The 24,263-nt window shown below is 44.5% G+C and overlaps 1 protein-coding gene across 11 annotated transcripts in view; it reads right to left on the minus strand.

The window, feature by feature from the left end:
- The window catches only part of TLN2 (talin 2), a 7,472,684-nt gene that overhangs the window by 3,927,501 nt on the left and 3,520,920 nt on the right, over nt 1–24,263 (minus strand). For all 11 annotated transcript variants that reach the window (XM_069624483.1, XM_069624482.1, XM_069624486.1 and 8 more), the window contains one exon: nt 17,235–17,367. In XM_069624483.1, the coding sequence (XP_069480584.1) occupies nt 17,235–17,367 (133 nt within the window). The remainder of the gene's footprint in view (nt 1–17,234; nt 17,368–24,263) is intronic.

The following is a 24,263-nucleotide window of genomic DNA, read 5'->3' on the forward strand; positions in this document are numbered from 1 at the left end:
CAAGAGCATAGTCCATAATTGTTGGGTTGTGCGAGACGTCACCACCGCCTTTTACTTAGGCAGTGACATTCTCAATCGCTTTGCCATTAGTTTGGACCTAATAAACTTCAAAGCTTGGTCCCGATTAGCGAATAATCCCATGGGCTTTGATGATCAAGAAAAAGCATTTAGATCAGCTCAATTGCTACCTTATGCATTTGAAATTCAGCTTAAAGCGGAAGTCACTATCACAGAAAGGACCCGACAATTCTCCCTGGAAGTGAAAGTTAAAAGAGGACAAAAATTGAAAAACCCTGATGCTTATATTCATCTAAATGCTTCTCTCCAACAGCAAGGGTTGGGGGTAAACCCAACACCATTAGTCAACATAGAACATGACACCATTCCAATAGAGGTGGATAACAGCGACTTAAAGAGTATTACTCTAGCCACAGGCACCATTATTGGAATGGCGGTTGATGACCGACATTTCTTCATTGATTTAGGAAATGAACTGTTAGGACCAATCCCCAAGGACTGTTTTGACAGTGACAGTGAGGACAATACAACATCAGACAGGATTTTCACCCGGCATGGGGGGAACTTCCTGGTGTACACTTCTTGCCCTTATGGTAAGGAAGATGTGACTTGTGACTTCAGGAGGGATGAGGTGATTTTCCAGGTCCATGAGGGCTGCCTTTCCCACCTGAAGCCTCCAGTCCAAATTAGCACTCTGACCAGGGACTTCTCCACCCAGCTGGAGGAGGCAGCTGAGATAGCCAAACCAGAAGTCTTTCCAGGCTTCAGGCAGATGGTGGAAGAGAGAGTCAACCTAGCTGATGCCTGCGTGACTCTGGAACAGAAGCAAAAGTTGAAACAAGTTTTCTTGGATTTCCAAGATCTCTTTGCGGTAGACTCATATGACTGTGGTCGCACTGACATCCACACAGCAACAATTCCCACCGACCCTGGAATGACTCCAGTGTTCGTGAAGCAATATCGTTTGCCTCTCGCATCCATGGAGTCCCTTACTGGAATAATTAAGAACCTTGAGCTCCGGGGAATAATCCGTCCAGTACACAGCACCTTCAATAATCCGGTGCTGGGAATATTGAAGCCAAACGGCCAGTGGAGACTCTGCGCTGACCTTAGGGAGCTCAACAAACGGGTCCACACTTCCCGATGGCCTCTGCCCTACATTGACCAAGGGCTGGCCCAGATCCAAGGGTCACAGGTATTCACTGCAATAGACCTGACCAATGAATACTGGACCGTGCCTGTCAGTAGGGAGGATCAATACAAACTGGCTTTTACCTTTGGGGGCCAGCAGTAAACATGGACCCGGACTCCCTTCGGATACCTCAACTCCGGCAATGAATTCAACATTTTCCTACATAAGGCCATGCCCGACCTGGGTGCGAGGGGTAACCTGGCTTATGTAGATGATGTCCTCATCAAAAGTTCATCTGTGGAAGAACACATAGCGGAGATCCATTATGTTCTGACACAGTTGGGGGCCGCCGGAGCAAAACTTTCCTTTCAGAAAGCACAGTGGTGTAGAACCCGTGTTAATTTCTTGGGGCATGAGATTACTCCTCAGGGTCTCTGTCCCCAAGAAAAGAAAGTGGAAGCACTCCAGAAACTGAAGGATCCCACAACTCTGTGGGAACTAAGGAGCCTCCTTGGACTGACTAATAACAGCAGAAAGTTCCTTGAGGGCTACGCAGAGATCATCTTTTGAAGGGGGGGGGTCAAGTGGGAATGGGGTCCAGAACAATCCGAGGCAGTAAGACAACTCAAAAGAAGCATCTCACAAGCGCCTTGCCTAGCTTACCCTGTCAGAAACAAGGAGTTCTTCCTGGAGACAGGGTTTTCTAATACGTGATTGACGGCAGAATTATACCAAAAGCATGACAAGGTCAATAAAGTAATCTCCTATGCGAGCAAAACTTTATCCTCTGTGGAGGAAAAATTCAACGATTGTGAAAAGGCACTCCTGGCAACGGTGTGGGCATTGAAGAATTACCGCCCATTCATCCAGGGGGAACACATCATAGTGGAGACTCCACACCAGCCTCTGCAATATCTCCAAAGTGACAGAATCCGGGCCGGAAATGTGAGTAATTCCCGAATTACTTCCTGGATTCTGTCAATGCAAGGCTTTCCTGTGGAGGTCAGATATGGCCAAAACAAGAAGAGTCCCCTCGCGTAAGATCTGGCTGACTTGCATGATTGTGCCACAGAAAACTGTCTCGAGGACGAAAGTCTAACAATCAAGGACAACATGGAGGCATACCTTAATTCCCCCCACAAAGTCTTTGAAGAAGACAAGTGTGAGGGAATGCCCACTGTCTATGTGGATGGATGCTCTTACCATGTTGACAACAACGGGGAGAAAGAACTGGTGGCCGGCATAGGGAATGCATGGGTGAAGGAGTTTCCAGAACCCTTCGCTGGATACAAAATTGGTCCCCGAAGTAGTCAGGTGGCAGAGTTGATGGCTGTGCATCAGGCCATCCTCGCTGCTGTCCAACAGCAACTCCACGAACTGGTCATAATTACAGATTCGGATTATGTACGGAACGGGTTCGTGGAGCACCTGGTTAATTGGAAAACCAGAGGCATGTTATGTGCTAATAACAAACCCCTGAATCATGGGAAGTTAATCCAAAATATTGATGATCTGGTCACATCGAATGGGATGACCATCTACTGGAAAAAGATCAAGGGTCATTCCAGAGTAGAGGGACCAGACAAAACTGGAAATGACTTAGCTGATCAGCTGACCAAAACCGGGGCCATCCAAGGGGATCTAATAGAAATAGAGTCCCTGTTGGGGGAAATCCAGGTCACTGCTATCACTAGGTCCCAGACAAATGCTCACAATGATCTTTCAACTGCACAATGGAGTAAGGAGACCCCTGATGCTGATTTGATTACAGCTCAGAAGGGGGATCCAATAATTGGTAAGTTTTACCAACACATTGAGGACCCTGAGAACTTTCCCCTGACGGATACCGATTACATTGAGAAGGAGGACCTTAGAGTGTTGATGAAATGTCCCAAACTGTTCCGAATCCAAGACGGTTTGTTGGTAAGAAAATCCCAAGCTGGCCATGATCAGTGGGTGGTCCCTACCTCATTCCGAAGCCTGATGTTAAGTCACACCCATGATGCGGCCACCGCCGGTCATAGGGGGTTTCACACAACACTTGAAATCTTAAGAGAGATTGCATACTGGCCACATATGGGTCAGGATCTCAACCAATACTTGAAGGGGTGTCTGGTGTGCGCACAATTTCAGCCATCATCCCTCACACACCGTGGACCTCTCCAAAAGAGGGGGATGACACTGCCATGGTCAGATTTGCAAATCGACTTCGTAGGCCCTGTAATTCGCTCGTCTAGAAGAAACAAGTACATGTTGACCGTCACATGCTTGTTTACCAAGTGGGTGGAATGTCTCCCGGCCCCAAACTGCAAGGCAGAAACAGCAGCTGCCCTGATGATTAACCACATCTTTTCCCGTTTTGGTCTACCTCAAAGGATTGAGTCAGACAGAGGTAGCCACTTCACCAGCAAGGTAATGACAAAGATGTGGGAGATACTGGGGGTCAAAAAGAAGCTACACATTGCTTACAGGCCAGCTTCTTCTGGAGCAGTAGAGAGATACAACCGAACCATTGTGAGCATCTTAAAAAAGTTTGTGGCAGATTCTGGGGCAAGTTGGGATATCCGATTACCTCTGGTCCTAATGACCATCAGATCTACGCCTTCATCTGCAACTAAAATGTCACCATTTGAGTTGATGACCGGATGCAAGATGGTGCTTCCCCAGCATTTGCTCTACAGGACCCAAGAGCAGACGTTGATAAATGCCTCCACAACTCATGAGTATGTGGAGAATTTAAGGAAACACCTTCAACATGCTTTTGCCTATGCTCAGCGGAATCTAGAAAGATCAGCTGATAGCATGAAAACCCACTACGACCTGAAGACCACCAGGAAGGAATATACTGTGGGAGACTGGGTTTATTTATACAATTTCCAAAGAAACCAGGCCAAACAACGAAAATGTTTGCCTACATGGAAGGGACCGTTTGAAATTATAGACAAAATCTCCCCTGTAGCCTATAAGATCTGCATCCCCAAAGGTAGTCTGGCGGAAGGGGAAGACAAGTGGGTACATATAAATCAGCTAAAGTGTTGCCATCCCAGGCACACTCTGCAGCAACTGGAGGAGTCCTCTGCAATACCAGAGGGGACCGCTCCAGATTAATTCAGTTCCCATCCTAAAATATCCCACATATAGTCTCTAAAATATTATGATTGGAAAAAATAATGTTTCATGTTATATCTTGTTTTAAAATAAGACTGAAAAATGTATCCTGATGTATAAAATGTACGTGTTCGCCACACCATTCATAGTGGTGGAGAAATGTCTACGAATAGGAATTGCTGCTTTTGCTTTATCATCCTAGGAGAGATGAAACCACGGAGACTGACCAAGGAGAACGACCCGGAGACCGGGAGCAAAGATCTAAGGGGCCCTGGGTACCGCCCAATCCTCCCATCAGGACCAGCAAGGAGAACTGATTGATCGACTGGAGACAGGAAAATATGCTGAACTGTGCCATCTACGGAATTGGAAGAAGATGAGGCGAACATCCCAGATCTTGCAAGTTCCATCAGTGAAAGATCAGAATGGCCATCTCAAGAGGGGGGGCTTGTGGGATGTTTTTACCCATGCATCCAAGCCCTACCATAAAACTGTGCATTACTGGCATTGAAAACATCATGATGGCCAGAACTCCCCAGAGTGTGCACAGGGAAAACATGAAGAATAGGCTGCCACCCATTTTTGCCTATGTTGTGAGCAGAGGAGGGCACTGCCTAAAACCACCATTGGGCTACACACACAGTAGCCTGAAACCATTGGGAATGGCAATGCTGATTGCCAAAAGCAACCCAGAACTGTGGGGGAATTCATGTTCTTAATGTCAAAAATGGATGCAATATTGGTTCTCACCACTATCAGAAAGCCAGCGTTTTAAAACCACCAGACTTTTGTGTAAAACTGAACAAATGAACCCAAACCAGGCCAAGGAAAGACTTGCTAAGAGGTGGATACAATGTAAAACTATATTCTGAAATGACTTGAAGGAAGTAATTATTTAATGTATATATAAAAAAATAGCTGGGGATGTCAGCAGCTTAAGTGAATTTGGGTTTAAAGCCACTAAAATCGAAATGTTTAGAATAAATGAGTGACCTATTTGTGAGTGTCACATAGGTTGCAATTGTTTAAATGTCATAGTTTTGAACTTAGAATCAGCATTCTAGCTGCATGTACAAAAATTGTAAGTTGGATTTGAATGTAGAAAACTGGGAACTAAAGTGACAACTACCCCCGACAGGAGTTGAACTGGCTCAACAACTCTTCCCAGGCCTGGCTGCATTCTGCCGCCCCTGCCAAAAGGAGATGACACCTCTCTGATTGGATTAGGGGAGGAGCACCTGGGGACTATAGGAAACTAAACAAAGCACTGTCCCTGGCTCAGGCAAATGTTATATTAGGGGGGGTCGTAAAATAGCTTCCTCTTGGGAGAAACTGGGAGGGGCAGTGCCTGTGAGAGCAAGCTGAGCTTGGGGGAAGTGGATAAACCAGAAATTTCACCATGTGCAGTGGAAAACCACACCCCTTTGGGGCCAGAGCATGATTTTAAAAAGATGGATAATTCATACTAAATCGGCCGTATCTCCGGAACTGTTTGTTTTTTTAACTGTCATCTTAAAGCTAAGATTCTAAGCTTTCCAACGAGCCTAGACCCGACTTCCTACTCCTTATACTGCCTCCATAATTGCGCTCGACGCACGCGACTAAATTTGCTGCGATTTGACATTTTGCTTAATTTCCGCCACGTGTAAAAATATTTGTCTTTGCTTCCATCCCTGAAATCTATTTTCAACCTAATAACAATCCCTGAATCATTGATAGGGCTGACATGAACTGATTCAAAGTATCTATCACCTACCCTGAACCTCTAGAGGGAATTAAAATCATTTTAGCATATTTTTCACTTCTTTGCATACCACATCAAAGTATATTGCGTGTGTTTAAAACTCCTACCTGTTTTCCTCTAAGCTTGCTAGGGGGGAACTGAATTATATTTGATTGCATTCCTGAGAACTGTGTGCTTCCCTCCCATCTCTTTACCTTGCATAAAGGGGGGGGGTGAACTTTCAAAGAAAAGTCATTTCATTGTCTTTTGTTGAAGTCATATCAAGTTTATTTTCTGTACTGCATTTTCATTCATCATTGCATTGTTCTTGAAGCCATAAAAGCATTCTCAGATACTTTATCCTCTCTATATCACTTCTAAGCCATCAAGAAGAGTGTACCACTGTAACATTATCCATTGTTGATCACTATTATCTTCACAAGTGTGCTATCAAATATTAATTTATTATAAAAGTGTGATATATATATATATATTGTTTAATTTTCAAATAAACCTTTTAATTTGCAAAACAAACCTACTTCTTGGCTCAGTGGGGTAAGGGGGATTCTAAGAGAGTTGTGTTATATAAGGGTTGTCATCCAGAGTAAACGAACTGGACATAAAAATATATCAATAAGGGTTTCCCTCAGCATCCCAGACTAGGCATTGACTTAGCTGTAGTGCTGAATTGAATCCGCTTACATGCTGGCTACTTCGACTTTCATGGACTTCCTGGCTATTACACTAGCTTCCTCTAGGACCCGCTCTGGATCATCCCTTCCGGTCTTGGTGAACTGTTTATTTTTCCCTTGGAGTTTTACCTGGATCCTATCTGGATTTGTTTCTTGTTTTGGGATTTTGGTTATTTTTCTTGGTTTCTGTTTTTGTATGGATATTGGCTGTTTTGTTGGATGTTTTGTTGGCTGTCCTCTGGAACCTCCTCTTGGATAAACTTGGTTTTGGATTTGGCTCCCTTTCTTTGGATTAATTGAACTTCAAGACTTTTTACGACCAACATTGTATTAGTTGCGCCCTCGTGCCGCCCGGGTCAGCTCCATGCGGTTTATTTATTTTTGTTGCCTCTTCCTTGGTAATGCAGCAGGCGTTTTACTGATCTATGTAGTCTGCTGCTTCTGGGGACACACCAGAGTCAATTCGAAGGCTACACTAGTAGGTTCACCAGTGCGGGTATTTCTTCATACTTGTAGGAAACGGGTAAAGGTGGGAACTGTTTATTGATTCTATTATACTTTCTGATCTGAGGGTGATGACCAATTATTGTGTTTCTTTTTCAGCTTAGGAGTGAGCATTGCACTATCCAGCACCTCCTGCCTTTTCGCCTGAGCCGCCTGGTTACCATGTGTGATTTCTTATCACGGATACCGCGCTCTTGGGAGGAAAGTCACACTGATTCAGGAGACTGTATCAATTCTTTGTTGCTTGTTGGGGGGTACATTGTGTTTCCTGACAGAATCCCTATTTCTCAGCCAAAGCCCCCCTTCTAGAAGGAAGGGGGGGTAATGTCATGGGGGCCAAGATGAGCGTCCCACTCTATCGCAGTTACCCCAAGGAGGTATATGGGGATGCCACCAGAGAGAGAAGAAGAGAAACGGTACCATTATTCGGAATTGCCCAATTGGAAAATTAATGGGCCTGTAATCAGGTCTGAACCACTCTCTAATAAAGGAGGGAAGAAAACAGAGGAAAGAGAAGTGGTTAAAAGGACGAAACCCATGACTGGCGAAGTCTGCATACTTCCCAAACAGGACAAGGAAGCAGTAGAACAGAGAAAGCTTAGAGAAAATGTGGATACGCTATCCAGCGATTCCTCCGAAGAAAGGAAAAGCACCTAAATGGCTGTGGCAATTGGTCTGATGGCAGATAACAAACAAAAGGGGCCCGACACACTTCACAAAGTCCAGACATGACTGCGCTTGACCTAAAAATGGCAGCAACCCTATTTGATAGCTCGAAGTCCCTAAAATCAGGCACAGAGAAAGTAAAAAGACTTAACTGAATATCTTACTGTACCAGAAACACACCTCAGCAGACGGGCCAATGCGAAAGCGGCCAGGGGAGGAGCTAAATCCAAAGGGCATATAAAAGGAAGGCTTAGCCCTCAGTCTGTGTGGGGCTTTGAAGTAGCATATCATCAGTGGAAAGCAATAGACTGGAGATTTGCTACTGGAGAGAATTTTGCTGTGGTTTATCATCTACACCCAGTCAGGAGGAGGAAGGAAAAAACTGCTGCGGTTTATCATCTACAGAGATAGATAAGGCTAAAATCACTCAGGACATAGGGGACTCCAAGTCCCATAATCCCTTGAGTACTGGGACGAGGAAGAGGAGCCCAGAGGTACAGAACTCTGATGGGCAGTCTAATGGCTCTGATGACCCACACCTGAGCGGGACTGGTGCAGGCCAGGAGAACTCATCTGCCATGTGAGCAGCAGAAGCATAGAGGAAACACTTAGATGCCACTCTGTTTCCAGTGTGTTGTATCTCACAGAGTCGTAGGAGCTGTGGCTTTTAAATAAAGAGAGCGGGAAGCAGCGTGGAGCCTGGCAGTCCTGTGGGAGAGAGGGACTCTCCCAGTTCTGTGCAGTGCTTTGGTTGCTGGCGAGCACTGGAGTATGCGAGGAGTGAAGCAGACTCCCTGCAGAGAAGGCACAAGCACTGGAGTTGTGACCGGAACAGTCAGGCATTTAAATCCTGATGCAGGAAGCAGAAGCTGACCCAGCAGCGTGTCAGAAGGAAGTACAGAGGAAAACTGGTGAGTTGGCCTATGAAAGGTGACCCTGGGGCCTACATGACAGACCGCTGTCTGGAAATAGAGATTTTAAATGCCAAACTAATGAATCAAAAGAACCTTTGCAATAATTCTGACTCCAAGAGGGTGAAGAACCACCATTGCCAAAGTAAAGAGGGGGCAATACTTGAGCCAGAGAATCAGCATTCCTTAAGCCAAAAGGTGTCAATAATAGATAAAAGGGAACCACGTTTTCTTAAAGGAAGACTACCTTATTAAAGATATTATCAGCAGTTAATTGGTGAAGTAGAAGGAACTCAACGATGGTAGGAAATAAGCCTTCCTTGTGATAATTATCAACGGGGAGAGAAGATTAACCTGCATTGCATGTGGCAAACAAGACAGATTAACAAATGGCATTGTTCTGTATTATGCCCTTGTGAAAGAAGCTATGAATCTTAATGTTGTTGAAAGTTGAACACCTGTCTGAAGTATTGAAATAGACCTCACCATTGAGTACTTGCAGTAATATGAGATTTACCTGGCAGACGAGTATACCAAGAAAGGGACTTGTTAGTGATTATTCCTGGCAGGTTAGTGAACCAAGGTTGAGGTGGAAAGAAAGTGGCAATGCCACCAGAGTGTTATGATTTGAACTGTGATAAAACTCATCCTGAAAGAATCTTATTTTGTATAAAGAAGGAAGAGACATTGAACCATCAACAAGTGGAAATATACAGTTCTTTTGGTTTGATGAAGCAGAGGATTGTGAAAACGTTGAACAATTACATTGGATGTAAACTTTGTGTTGTATTTGATCCAAGTGGACGATTCACAGAGTGAAAAAAAACCTTCTGTTGTATTTCAGAACAGACCTTTGGCATTGCAAATAACTTCCTTTATTTGAACTGTGACTTAAGAATCCTGCCTTAATTCGGGGGAAGAGATCCGACCCAGATTACAAGGATACTTGTTTACAAAGTGAATTATTATTATATTGTTGAGCTTGATCAGCCATTCAATACCTACTTCTTTTGTTATGTCTATATGTGTGAGGGACAGAAACCTTTTTAGAGTGTTTTCCTTTAGTATTAGTTTAATATGTAGGGAAATCCTCAGTAGGTTAGGGGAAGTGAGGTGTGTTTCTCACACCTATTATTTAAATAAAGATGGCAACTTGTGAGAAAATTATCGACTTGTCTCGCATTTCTGACAGCTCACCGCTCACCAGGAAGAAACATGAAAGAAATTCCCAGAAAAGGCTTTAGTGCTGGTCCCGATATACTTGTTTCTTTTCTGTTCATTCATCTCACTTCCTCACCATCAACCATATATGTACAAGTTCCCCAGAGACCCTTCTGTATTCCTACCCTTTCAAACCATCTTGAAAACACTTTTATTGTATAATCAAGATTGAGTTTATACCACAAATATGATGTGTTGCCATCTTCTTCATCCTAGGCTGCAACGTTCTGTATTCCAAGAGATCCTACCCAAGCAATGATGGAATGCTCCTGAGGGAGAAACTCAGAGAACTAAGGGAATCTGATTGGGTCAAGTGCCAAGGTTCACAGTGATTTGGCCCAAGAGCAGCTCCCTGTGAGAAAACAAAAGGCAAGAATAATATTTGGGGAAAACTCAGAACTTACCTAACATTTTGAGTTACAGGAAATAATTATAATTCCCCACATCAATTAGACCTTTCCTTACCTGAGCAATCTCCCAAGAGGCATAGGAGGCCTGACAGAACAGGAAGTGCAGGAATATCAACTAAGAGTGTTGGAATATTGGAAGGGCACTGGAAGCCAGCACATCAGGCAGGTGTGTCAGTGTCAGGTGAAAGCAAGAGGGCCCCTAGTGAAGAGTCAGGGATCAAAAGGCACAGGCAGAAAAGGAAGCTTGTCTGGGTCTGAGCAGAACTGCAAACAAAGCACAAAGGACTACTGTGAAGGGAATGCAAGCAGGTAAGGAAACACATTTGAAAGTGAAACGGAGCCAACTGCAACAGAGACATTGCTTTGGAAGGTTCCTTAGTTATCTGTCTATGTTTACACTCTTTCAGTTAATATATCTGTAAGTGGGAATTATTGTCATACTAAGCACCATTTTGAAGTGGGGCTTCCAATTAAAATTACATTTAGGATAACTCATTATCAATGCTGGAGCAGGAGTGACAGATTTGCAACAAGAGAAGAAGTATGAATAAAGGCAACCTGACTATTCACTGAGGGAGGGAGATGACTTGTGTTTTTTGTGTGACACATCTCGAAAGTACATGCCTTATTAAAAGAATGCCCCGAAGCAGCAGATTTGGAGAGTGTATATTTCCCATTCTTGTGGAGTTAAGTGTAAGGTTTTGCAGCGATGCATTCTGAGAGGAGACCTTTTCATGCATGGGCTGACATGAACCACAGTCTCCCATATCATGTTCTTCTCCCAGGTAGTAGAGACAAATCATAATAGGGTGGATACTGACATCTGCCTTGAAAATTCCTTGCAGGGCTGGAAGCCCATCTCAGGATTTGGCAATAATCGCGTATGGAAAAGGGGAACTGAGGGCATGGGGTGCCAGTGGCTCCATATATACTGCCGCTGATGTTATGGCAGTCATGGGCATGCAACAGAATTGTGAATAGCTGATGTTGAGCCATATGACACACTCTGATAGCTGAAAAGGTTTCCAAGGGTAGCTGGTTCTGGAATACATACATCTCTAAATATGTGACAAGAAGGAATCAATTAGAAAATACACATACTTCACAATTCTACAGCTAGAATGATTGCCTCTAATAACCACTTTGATCATATGCAACCAACCACTTTACTAGCTACTCATCATAAATATATGTGCATTCAAATGCTTCAATTTTATCAATAAATCTCTGCTAGGAACCACCCCAGACTACTTAACATGATCTTCTCCCAGAAACCGTCATCTATAAAAAAAATGCTAGACCTTTCCTAATACAAGTTGGTCAACTGGTGGCAATGGATTTGCAGTTCCTTCTATGGTACTCTCTTCTTCAGCATCTTCGAAACATCACCGACTTGCAGCATTTTTTATCCAGTTTGGAGACTTGCCTTTTCTCCCAATCCTACTGTTAGGAAATATTTCGTTGAATGCAATTTCCCCTCCATATTATGGACCCCCAAACTTTTTGCTTGTGTTTGGCTATCCTAAATCTGACTTTTTCCAGTGGAGCACAGCCTTCAGCTGCACTCCCCTGGCCTTTTGCTCAATTGTTATAGGGAAACTGACACGTCCTTCAGGCAGTCAGTACTGGGGAATTATGTTTCCCTTAGTCTTTTAGTTTGTTGCCATTTCTCGGTAACTTTTGATCAGTGCGCCAAGTACATTACTGTACCATGCACTAGGGTTCTTTTGTTATACGCCCCTAGATACACTCTCAGGAATTTTTTATGAATGTACAAGTGTGCCTAGGACAAACTGAGGGAGCAGTTTACTGTAATGATATTTTTACTACTTTTTAGCGAACCATACCGCGTTTACCACAGATGGCTTATGACTGTGGCCAGGGCCGAAAATGGCAGTGCAACAAAGTCTTTTGTTCTGTCATTTGGCCATCTTGTCCCTTGGCCTTCCCCCAGGTCGAGCTGACCCTGCATGCAGCCTCCCACAAAAAACGATTTTTCGAGGCCTCCTGCAGATTATGTGTGCTAGTGCCTAGCAAGAGGGTTGGGATTGTCTGGTCCCAATCCACACTACTGGTGCCAGGATGTCTGGCATGCATGAATACATGAGGCCCACCATGGACCATGATTGGACCATGGATGGTGTGCATGCAAGGGAGCAGATCTTCTATTGGTTGTCCAGATTCGATCATGCATTCAGCTTTGGATAAGAGAAGGGGCCCCGCATCCATGACAGGTTGATGTATAGTGGTTCATACTAAACCACAGAAGGAGTCAGGTATCCTGTGAGCTGAAGCAGAGCCAAGCACCCACAGGAGACGAGCAGGATCGTTTGGCACCCTGAGCCCGTTGCTGTCCCGTCTGACACCTGCTTTGTTCTCAACCTTAGAAGGCCTGCAAGGGCGCTTCAACCCATTTCAGTAGTGGGAACAACTACTTTCGGCGTCTCCTGATTCCCCGCCAAAAGAGCCTTCTCTGAAGTGTTCCTGTGCCATCCAGGCAACTGACCAGCTCTGTGCCAAGACATTGCATAGGTGTACCGCCATATTTAGTTGGGACTCGAAACTTTAGGAATCCCTAGCTTGTGGTTCTTGACACTCTGCCACCTAATTCCATAGGCCTAGCTCCTCTAGGTTAGGATAGTGCATCACGCTGCAAGTTTTTGCGGTCCCTGCGTCACTGTGTTGTGGTGACGCTAGTTTTGGGTGATTTTCTTGCCTTCTCTGCTGTGCCCTGAGACCTGCTGCACCAGAATTTTCTTCCTCCTCCCTTTGTGTGCGGAGTTGTGGCTACTGTCCCGTCATGAACTACTGTCCTGTCCCACAACACCTGAGAGCCGGATAAGAGAGCAAAGGTTGAATGTACAACCTTAGATGACCTCGACTAAACTGGCATAGTTTGGTCTGGATTGGAGCAAGGGGTAGTGAGTATTTGCATAACTTATCGGTGGCCCCTAGCTCATCCATTTCTTTTTATGCACAAGGGTTCCTTGGGATCCTCTCTTTGGCTGGGATAGCCCGCATTCCCTGGCCTGTCGGAAACTGCTCTGTCCGCAATGGCAGTCCCTTCCCTGGCGATTGGAACTTCCTCCACCCCTTTCAGGACCCTCACCTAACTGTCCCACCATCCTGAAAAGGTACTGTCTTTGCTTTATGCATGACTGCTTTTTTTACGCACTGCTGTACGTTGAGCACAAGTCTCCCCACTTTGTAGGGCTGGACTGCATAAGTTAGGGTTTCCATCCTGAAGACTGCCTAAAGCATAATTCATGTTAACCCACCTTCTGCTGCAGGTTGTGGATGTTTTACTGCCTTTATCGCATTAGGCTACAGTAGCTGTAGATATACAACACAGTGATATGCTTGGTGGTAACTTTTGCATTATTAGTTTGGTTATTCGTTTTCTTGGGCTTAAAATAAATGCATATGTATTTTTGATATACACCTGTCTAAGAGTATTCTGTGGTATCTTTACTGTGTGCTCATTGTGGGCTTTTGATCACTCTCACTACTCCTGAGACTTAGGGCCTCATCACGAGATTGGCTGTAACCCTTAAATCCGGCGGTAGCGCTGTTACCGCTGGATTTAAGGGTCCGCCAAATCAGGGCTTCAGCGGATTTCTCCCCAGCTCTGAGCTGGGGGGAAATCCGCAAAAATTTGCGCTCATACCGCCGGCGGGAAATCCGCCGGCGGTATGAGCGTGAAATTTCCCCATTGGGCCGAATGGGGAATGGGGCATTCCCGAATGGGCTCACTGGGGAATGGGGAATTCTAAATTCGCCAAACCCGTGATCCGGCGCTAATAGCGCCGGTGGGTTTGGCGGTAGGGCAGATAGCGCCAGCGCTATTAGCGCCGGCGCTACCGCCAACTCGTGATGAGGCCCTTAGTCTTTACCACCTGCCAACCTACTGTGATTGGTCTGGCATTGTCCAGAAGATTCCCTGTTTCACTAAACTAGGGTGGCCTCCTAAACTTCTGCCCACCACACCAGAGTTTAGAAATCCATTCTAACAACTACTAAGACTTTTTTTCCGCTTTCATATTTAGTATTAGGAGGATAGCTCTGTGGCAACGCACGGGTCTTGGAAGCAAAACAAAAAAAACAGTGCGTTATAAATAACCTGCAGTTCCACAATGTCAATGAAACTAGCGCCTAGATACCTATGGGTTATGTGCGCTGCAAATAAATGCAAATAACATTAAAATGTATATATCTTATCAGGGGACTTGAGGCTTTTTTGCAATACGTTTGCACCATATAAAGTAACAAAATAAAACAATGGATTCAAAAGACATATACCTGCTCGATTCACTTTGCTCCCAAAGCAAATGCCCTGTCATCATCCTCTGGGCCTGGCCATATCCCCAGGAGTCCCTGATAATGATACTGGAGAACAAGCATAGTCTACACTATGGTTCCCAAGCCGCTGCCGTGAAAGTGTGGTGCCTAGGGGCTGCTTCTTCACTGGTCAAAAAAGGACAACAGCAACTGACCTGAACTCCTACACTCCCTGGTGGAGGGGTCAGCACAATCCTCTCAAAGATGCTCAAAAGCCAGGTACTCTATTGTGGATCCAAAGAAAACCTCATGCCAGCGAACCCTGCGTCCCTGCTATTCGGAAGTGTGGCAGACGGATTACACCCAATGCAGCAGTTGCAGAAGTGATCCGGGGCCATACAATTTCAGACTCCATTGATCTATCCATGCTAGCTATCCATCTGCTTGTCTCTCACCAGGCGACTGAAGCACTTGCTCATGGTTGCACCCCCCGTTCTTGGTCAACCCCTATACTATGCATCCCACCATGCTCCCTCTATACCTTTGTTGCTTAGAAAATGTAACTGGCTCAGTACCTCCACCCTTATCTGTGCTGCTTGGGCAGATGTGGGATCTTACCCTTTCAGAGCTGCTGGGGTCAATATCCTTGCAGGCCTCCATACACTATTCTTTCGAAAAACCTTGTTGCAGATGTGTGGTAAGAAACATGATCCTTTATTCCGATCATCAACGGTATAACAATGTGGAGATTGTGCTTTCCTTACCTCTATGGGGAAAGCATAGCATTTCTGAGTATTCTTTAAGTTACATAACAAAATACAGGATTAGACATCACACTTTTCCCTCAGCAAGCTATTGACCCTGTCTAGATAAACCTTGTCCATGACTGTTTGCTTGCCCTTCAATTTGTGTTATTCTACCATGGCTAGTTTCTGAGCAACACTCTGACTACCTTGAGCAGAAGTATACATTGACGATCTGATTTGACATTTTTGGGGCTGCTCAAATTTTCCACAATACGTGGACTAATGAGTCGTCAAGTGCAAACTACCAGTAACACCGACCCTGGTTTGAGTCACTAAGCAGCACAACATTGTCCCCCGTTCAAGTTAGTGTTTTCCTAGAATAGCACTCAAGTCCTTACCAAGCTCTACTCAAGCACATCGTACACAAGGGGGCCCATATTAAGAACCATTACACACGCATATGGTGATCTATAGTATAAAGAAACGAGTGCATGAAAAGTTCGACTGGGAATAGTAGTCCTGGACCGCATTTATCACTATAATCCCCATGTCTTGTCCTCTTCACACAGACAGCCTCCCGGCTCAATGTTCCTCAGGAACAAAGTCTTTCTCTTGGCAGGTTCCAATCAGAGTCAAAAGCTATGCATGGCATCAGCAATGCACGTGCATGAAGGTGTCCCTGCTGACTATGGGGACAGGGCCCCACTTAAACCGACTAACACAAAAGCTCTTTCCACTACAAGTCTCTGTACAGAGACTATTGACCCCACAACCGCTCAACATTAGTGTATTACACAGTATACCTTTCGCTGCAGTCCACTGGTCTGTCGTCCAGTAAGTGTGCTCAATGCCGCCTTGAATCAGCACTCCACCATCACTACACTCACTCTGATCAGCTATACTGTTGTTGCCTCAGCCTGAAAGAAGGCGACTTCAAATTGTCTATACTTAAGCGCCTCTGAGCGCAGTACATTCACTAAGAACATACTGCACGTGCCATTGAGTCTCTCTTTAATAGAGGACTTTCTCACTACCAAACAGCAATATCATGTGAACTGAAACCTTTAAAACATTGTGCTTCCACAACCCTCCATGGCATTCTAGGACACACACACTCAGTGAGCCCAGGAAATGCATTACATTATTGCAACACATGCATAATCGCAAACATTCATTTGAATCTATTTCGTTTTCTGGGTAGTCATCCCCATTTTGTTTTTGAAACCTCACATTCTGCAAGCAATACTCGGATCCCTTTCATACGGACACTGAAGACTAAGGATTTTACTCTGTTCTATGTAAGAGGGCAGCACAGTTTAACCAAAGGTACATTAAGCTGATCCGATACTGTCGCACAGAAGTGCCCAACAACCATTCCTTCCACTATCTAATCTAGGGGTTCCTTACTTAAAGGTATAACCTATTACATTAACATGACAAGGTGTTGCACTACACCAGGGGTCTGCAACCCTTTACTCTCCAGATGGTTTGGACTACACCTCGAATCAGTGCTAGCCAGCATACTCCGTGGAAAGGGGCCATGGAAGTTGTCCAAAACATCTGGAGAGCCGCAGAATGCAGATTCCTGCATTACGCCCTTAGGGTAAGACCGTGATGTGGGCTACAGAGGTTTGATGTGAATTTCTAAGACATATATATCTCATCCACAGGCCTTAAGAATTTGTAAAACGGTATCAAGGAAGGTCTGTCAGGTGAAGGAAGCCAATGGGTTGCAGGTGGGGAGAGGCTGTTTTTTGATTTTAGATTTATGTTTTCTAATAATTCAAAACACAGACCATTACTGGGTGGCAGACTTTATTCTTACCTCAACAGAGATGTCATCCCTCGTGGGCAAGTTCTGGCTGACATTTTCAAGAGATGCTTGTTCAATATCCCTGATGCATTTATTGATAGCGTCAATGGAGTAATCACACTCTCTCTGGCCAGGAGCCTTGTCGCTGTTTAAAATAAAAGTGGACAAGATGTCAAGGAGTATGTTTTTGCAAACAAAACCTAATCTAGTAGAATAAACTAACACTTCAGAAATATTGATTTAGAAGGTAAATTGAAATTTAGCAATGTCTAGGAATTATGCCATTTAGTAATATTGTTTTCTAGCTAGGTTCACACGTAATATTTTCCATACATTCATAAATACATACTAGCTACTAATATTTTTGCGCAGCCTGAAGGCCAATGAGTAAATAATAAAAGATGTTGGTTTTGCTTGGAAGGAAAAGTAACATACTAGAATACTTTGTGAGATTCTTTCCAGTAAACAAACCCTTGTCCCCTAACACTACCAACCAGACCTCTCATCCACCCATATCAGACTCTTAAAGACAAAGAACCAGACACCCAAATATCCTCATACTCCCTCAGATATGTGCAAAACATGCAAATCATTGCCATCTTATAAAGAAGATGCCTTCTTACATGGCTTTCTTAACTGCACAATTGTCGGCAGCAAATGTGGTGAACATCAGGAAAGCTTGCAACCCACAAACCACTTAAAGAAAGTTTTTTTAAACAAGGATTTAAGATCCCAATTCAATATCCTTATAAATGAAAGCTTCAAAATATACCATGTCCGTTTTCAGACTCAAAGAGATAGCACCTTTGCCATCATACACCTTGACCCAATCTCTGTTTCGCATGCCCACTACTTATATCCTTTCAGTGAAGTACACGCTGATATACTGCTCCGTTCTCAACTTTCTATTCTATATCACTGTGAAATACATTCCAGCTATTTAAGACCACACCTTCGCCCGATTTTCCCCTAAATTCTGCTCAAACTCACCCACAAAACAAAGATCTATGTTAATGTATCTACTATCATTTCTTCAAGCAGTCATTATGCTAGTTAATTTTGTTGGAGTAAAATACACTAAATTGAAAAGAATAATTGGAGTTCATTTCCAAATGTGCTTTAACTGCACAAGTAATCGCACATTTAAAGCAAAAGTAAATCACAACACATGACAGCTTTCCTTTCATTACGAATGTACTCCATAAAGCATAAAATTAAGTCAACAAAGACGCTTTAAGAAGCACTAGCTTTTAATAATTAAATGCATATTTACCACATACAAATATGTCAAATATTTTCTATAATTATGTCCCATTTCTTTCTATAAAATGGAGTGAGACTCATTACTTCAAAGACCACCCACCATTCTGGATTCAGCAACTGCCACTAAATGGAAATAGGACTTTCAGACATCACTAACTTGTTTAGTGCAGTCACCTCTATCCTCACCCTCCTTGATCTCACAGATGTCTTCGACTGTTAACGACACATCCTTCCTCAATACTCTCTCACCTTCTCAGCTTCTAAGGTATTGCCTCTACTTATCTGGTTGCACCTTTGCCATCTCCTAGTATGCTGAAACACCCGCAAGCCCTCTACCAGTCAGGCCATCAAATATCTGTTCTTGGTTTCCTCTTTTTCACTCTACATCTTATCCCATGGCATGCTCATCATTTTCTTTGGGTTCTCTTATAATTTATCTCCCAACACCACCAAAACCGTTCTCTCCTTTTTTACTTTATACCAAAGCTCTCATCCTGCGACTCTGTGTGCTTAACTGCAGTGGATTGAACTCTGCTTCCTAATATTCAATTCTTCCAAAACGTAGGACACATACCTCCCAGCTTCTAATGTCTCCTCCTACTTCCATCTCCTCTTTTCACAATTAAACCCTTACCTCCATTTCCCTTGATAACCGACCCAGGGGTTCTCTTCAGCAGCAATCCCAAACTGCAATTGATCACCACTATGGCTGTGAGGCCCCAACAACCATAAACTCAACTCATTTCTCACATTCCACTATGCCAAAACTCATTTTAACACTTGTCCTTAGCAGACTGACTTACTGTTCCAGCCTTCTTATGGGACTCCCTCTTCATTTCACCACTTGTCCCCTCTTTAAATTCCTTTCCTAGTCTACTCCTCTGTACATGGACAGGCTTCAACCCACCTAGCTAACTCAATTTCTCGGTCCTCACTTCCTCTCCCCCATGATCGCTTGCTCTCCTCAACCACTGATTGCCACATTTGTTTTGCTGTTAGCTGAATCTTGCTTTTGTTCCTTCACTCTGCTCTCCCACCACAACACCCTTTGCCCTGACATCAAGTCCATCCTCTCTGTCAGACTTCAAAATCATGCTAGACAATTGTTTATTATATATCATTACACTATACTGTAAATATTGCCCTCTGTACATTTGTATCTTGTCTTGTTAGTGCTATCCCCTACCACTGTCCGATTGTCTCCTACTGTTCCATTTAATATACCAGTAAGACACCCAGACATGGGAATACCAGTCATGCACCCAGACATGGTAATGCCCATTAATCCAGGTGTGCTCTCATATAGAGCTTCTTGTCAGAGTGCTCCTTGCTACCTAAATAAATACAGAAAATACACATACACAATAACTCAGTGCTGTTAACACAAATCAACATTGACAACTTGGGCACTCACACAACACTCCTACTTCTGAACAGTTCTGCAGCTTTCAACACCATACAGAACAAGCCCTCTAGCCATACAGACTCCTATATTTGTCTCGGGCAGCACAGCTAGCAATGGCCTACATGCCAAATGAAACAAATAAAAGCATCCCCAGTATGCTGTCTCAGCTAACTTTGTATGCGTTAACGTCATAATTAAATCAACTCATGCACCCATGGGACGATGTGTGAGGGTGACTAAAAGGGATCAACAATAGACTGAAGAGAAGATAAAGAAAAAGACAAAAGTTAGAAAGATACAAGAAGAAATGACATAAGATGTGAGGGACAAAACAGTGAAGCGGAGAAAGAGGCGAAAAGCGCTAATAAGTGGAAAGGGAAGGAGGAAGAAAAAAGAGATGTGGGAAGGGAAAACAATGCACTGACCCACAACTGCTATCACATGATTAAAAAAAAAATCCCATTTCACTCCACCCACACAATCCGTTTATAAACTGAACTCATAGGTTACACTTCTGACCCAACCTCCCTTTCACCCCCCACATAAAATGGTAATCCGCCATTGATAAAGCCCCATCAAACTCCCAGGCAAACAAACAAAGTTATCCCCCAGACGACTTTTGGAACACTAACCAAACATGTGGTCCTCTCCGGATTAAATTACTTCTACTCCCTCAACATGTCTCAGAATGAAGACCTTCAAATTACATAAGCAACTCAAAAGAAAGTAGCCAGAAGAAATGATGACCTTGGAGTAATCAGAGCACAGCTCACTCCCTATGTTAATACCTTCACGCCTTCAATCCAAAACAAGCCACACTTTGTATATACATGTCTCATGTACAGTGCAATACATGGTTAAATGCATGTGCTGAGCTAGGACACATCGAAAACCATAGGTCACATATTTCAGCACTTCAGTGTCCGGTTGGTGGGATGAACCAGCTAGGCCAAAGTAGTGTTTATAAGACAATATTATACAAAAAAATACGATCGTTCTAGCACATCCACACTGAAGAGCAATTCGTATTTGTATGATGTGGAGTTAAATCTAAAAATATATAGTTAGAAACTATGCTAGTCCATTTGTGTCCATCTTTAACATGGGAGACGTCAGCAAAGCAATCCAACATGTGTTGCCTTACAGACAGTCTGATCAATTCTTGCGTTGGAACTGCGTTTTCTCTTCCAGGAACACATTACTTACCTCTGTGTAATATTCTTTATGATAGATGTTGGTCCTACGGATTGCACCTCTATGATATTCTATCTTCAGCACCAGCTACCTTCGTAAACATTTTTGGCTGCAGGTCGGGCAGCGTGACTCAGTTTCGGCTAGGCTTAAGGCTTCTGCATACCACGTGGCCCATGGACGTCAGGCCTATATACCAGGATCCACCATGCTCCATGACCTAAATTGCACTCTCTTCCCCAAGCGCCCATCCCCCGGAGTGACAACACGACAGAGGAGGTGTACACGCTATTAGAAAAAGAGGGGCAGTTGGGAGGGGCGATGAGGAATCTGTGGCAGGAACATTTAATGTTAATGTTAAAGATATTTATATAGCGCACAGTCACCAACAGAGTTGGTCTCCAGGCGCTCAGGCGGATCTGTAAACAAAGAGGCAGGGAGGTTAGTGGGTGAAGAGGGCATAGGAAAGTGAGAAGGCGGTGCACTGTTGGCAGCTTCAGTTCTGTTTTCACCGTACGCTGAGCTTAGGTGTGCATATAGGATCGAAGCGAGTCCTCACGTGCTGTTGTTGCGATCTATGTGTTGATTGTTTGTTGTTGTGGTGTGGTTAAGTCCGTGCGGTTTGCTGTGAGAGAGGTGGTTGTTTGGGTTTTTGTGTGAATTATGTATACAGAAATGTGAGGTTTTGGTTAGTGGGTTATATGTCTCTTAATCCTTGTAGTTTTGATTTATGTATCAGGTTGCCATAGTGGGTAGGTATATTCTTTCTCTTGCTTTACTGACTGTCTAGTTAGTGGGGCGATACCATGGCTGGTTTCTAGCAAAATTATTGGTCCTCCCGGTTGGGTGAGCATTATCCCCTAGTTCGATTGTGGTGTTATGTTATCATTCACCTGGTCCTTTCCATCTGTTTACTGTCGGTATTCCATAGGTAGGTCTTTTCTTTCTCTTCCCTTTCCTGACGGTCTAGTTTCAGGGGGGTGGTGAGGCTGGCCTCCAGCTAAGTTATTGAGCTTAGTGCACCCAGGAGGGCAAGCATTATCCCTACTTAGGTAATGGTGTTATATTATCATTCCCGCTCCTTCCTGTCTATTGCCATTTAAACATCATGGTTGGTTCCCAATACATATATTGTGAAATAAACATAATCCAACAGTAATTCATTCAAGCACATAGTGTGCTATAACAGATAAATTTAAACCAAAACAGAAAAGTTGGGTTGGCATGGGGAGGATCGGTAGGTAGAGAGAGACAAACGATGCACAAATTCCGTTCGTTGTTAAAAACACATTTATATATTGCCTAGTACATGCGTTGGCTTGGCTTTATTAGTACTATATTGGATCCTTCATTTTTTTTGTGTGAAACATATACCACAACCAATGTCCTGCTTCCTATATCTAATTGACCTATTACTCAAAATGGTGATTATTGGCTCCCTTTAGCAATTATGCCTTGGTTATTATCACTCCATTTGTGGCATCTTCGTCATTGCTCAGTGGCAGTCTAGTTTTATCCCTCCACCTGAATGCTGGTGAGTATTAGCTAGTGATGCTTTAGGATTTATTTTACCCAATTTTCCCTATGCACAGGGTGATTCATAGAATTCAGCGCACAAGTGGCGCACGCGGCTGGCGCACAGTGTGCGCGTGTGACTTTCTGCGCCAGCCGCGTGCGCTAAAATCCATTTCCGCGCACTGCTTATTCATGGATCTTAACATCCAAAATCAGCCGTGGCGCAGAGTGGAGCATCGACCCTGCAGCAGCGCCAGTTACGCCCCCAACCCCTCCCCGTGCGCCATGTACAGCGCACAAATCCCATACATGGCGCACAGGCTCACAACCTTGAAAACGCCTGTAAAACTCCCTGCGCACCCCTCCGAATACACGTACCCTGCTGTGCAGGTAGTCTCACACGCGATTGGCCCTGTGCGAGCGGGGTACGTGTATTACTGGGGTTCGCGGGAAGTTTCACACGCGATTGGCCCTGTGCGAGCGGGGTACATGTATTACTGGGTTTGCGGGAAGTTTCACACGCGATTGGCCCTGTGCGAGCGGGGTACATGTATTACTGGGGTTCGCGGGATGTTTCACACGCGATTGACCCTGTGCGAGCGGGGTACGTGTATTACTGGGGTTCGCGGGAAGTTTCACACGCAATTTTGCTTTCAGAGCGGGGTACGTGTATCCAGTGTGGTGCGCGGGGAGTCCTACACGTGAATTGGCAGTGTGGGTCCTCCCAGGTGTCCCCTCTACTCCCTCCACGGCCCCTTCAGGCAGCCCACACCACAGGGGACTACCCTGCACCCCAGGTCATGTCCCGCAGGCAGCCCATCCACCATGGGCATGCCCCCCAGCCAAGCCACATGTCACCTTGCAATATGATCACCAACTCATGTCCCCCTGCACCCCCACCCCCCAGCAGTGAGGGACACCTGCCAGCAGGCCCCCACTCCTGTCACCTAGCACCCCCACCCCCCAGCAGTGAGGGGCACCTGCCAGCAGGCCCCCACTCATGTCCCATTCATGTCCCCCAGCACCCCCACCCCCCAGCAGTGAGGGGCACCTGCCAGCAGGCCCCCACTCATGTCCCCCTGCACCCCCACCCCCCAGCAGTGGGGGGGGCACCTGCCAGCAGGCCCCCACTCATTTCCCACTCATGTCCCCCCACCCACTCACCCACCCAGCAGTGGCATGCCCATCTCATGACACAAACCAAAAGTCAACTATGTACATCAACACATGTCCGTCACACACACACACACACACACACACACACACACACACACACACAGGTTGCCATTAATTGAGTAAACCCACATGTCAACATGCATGAACCCAATGAGTGAATCCCACACATTGAAGTAAAAGATCAAAATGTATTAACATGAAAACCAATTGAAAGTACTTAAAGCATAAAATAATGGCAAACATGAAATTAAATGCATGTCTAAATAAAAAAAAAGAAATCCTCAAAAAAACCCAAGTAATCCAAAAGAAAAATGGCCAAAACTCTCTGTCCACCAAACCAAATCCAAATGAAACGCAAAAAGGTAAATCCATTGATCCATGGTGAAATGAAATTAAAATGTCCAAATAAATCCAACGTCCAACTATGTACAATACAATTTTCAAGGGTCCATGAGCACAACGAAACAAATGAAACCTATCTAATAACCTAC

Source organism: Ambystoma mexicanum, chromosome 11 (assembly GCF_040938575.1).
Source record: "Ambystoma mexicanum isolate Mex_15411 chromosome 11, UKY_AmexF1_1, whole genome shotgun sequence".
Classification (NCBI taxonomy): domain Eukaryota; kingdom Metazoa; phylum Chordata; class Amphibia; order Caudata; family Ambystomatidae; genus Ambystoma; species Ambystoma mexicanum.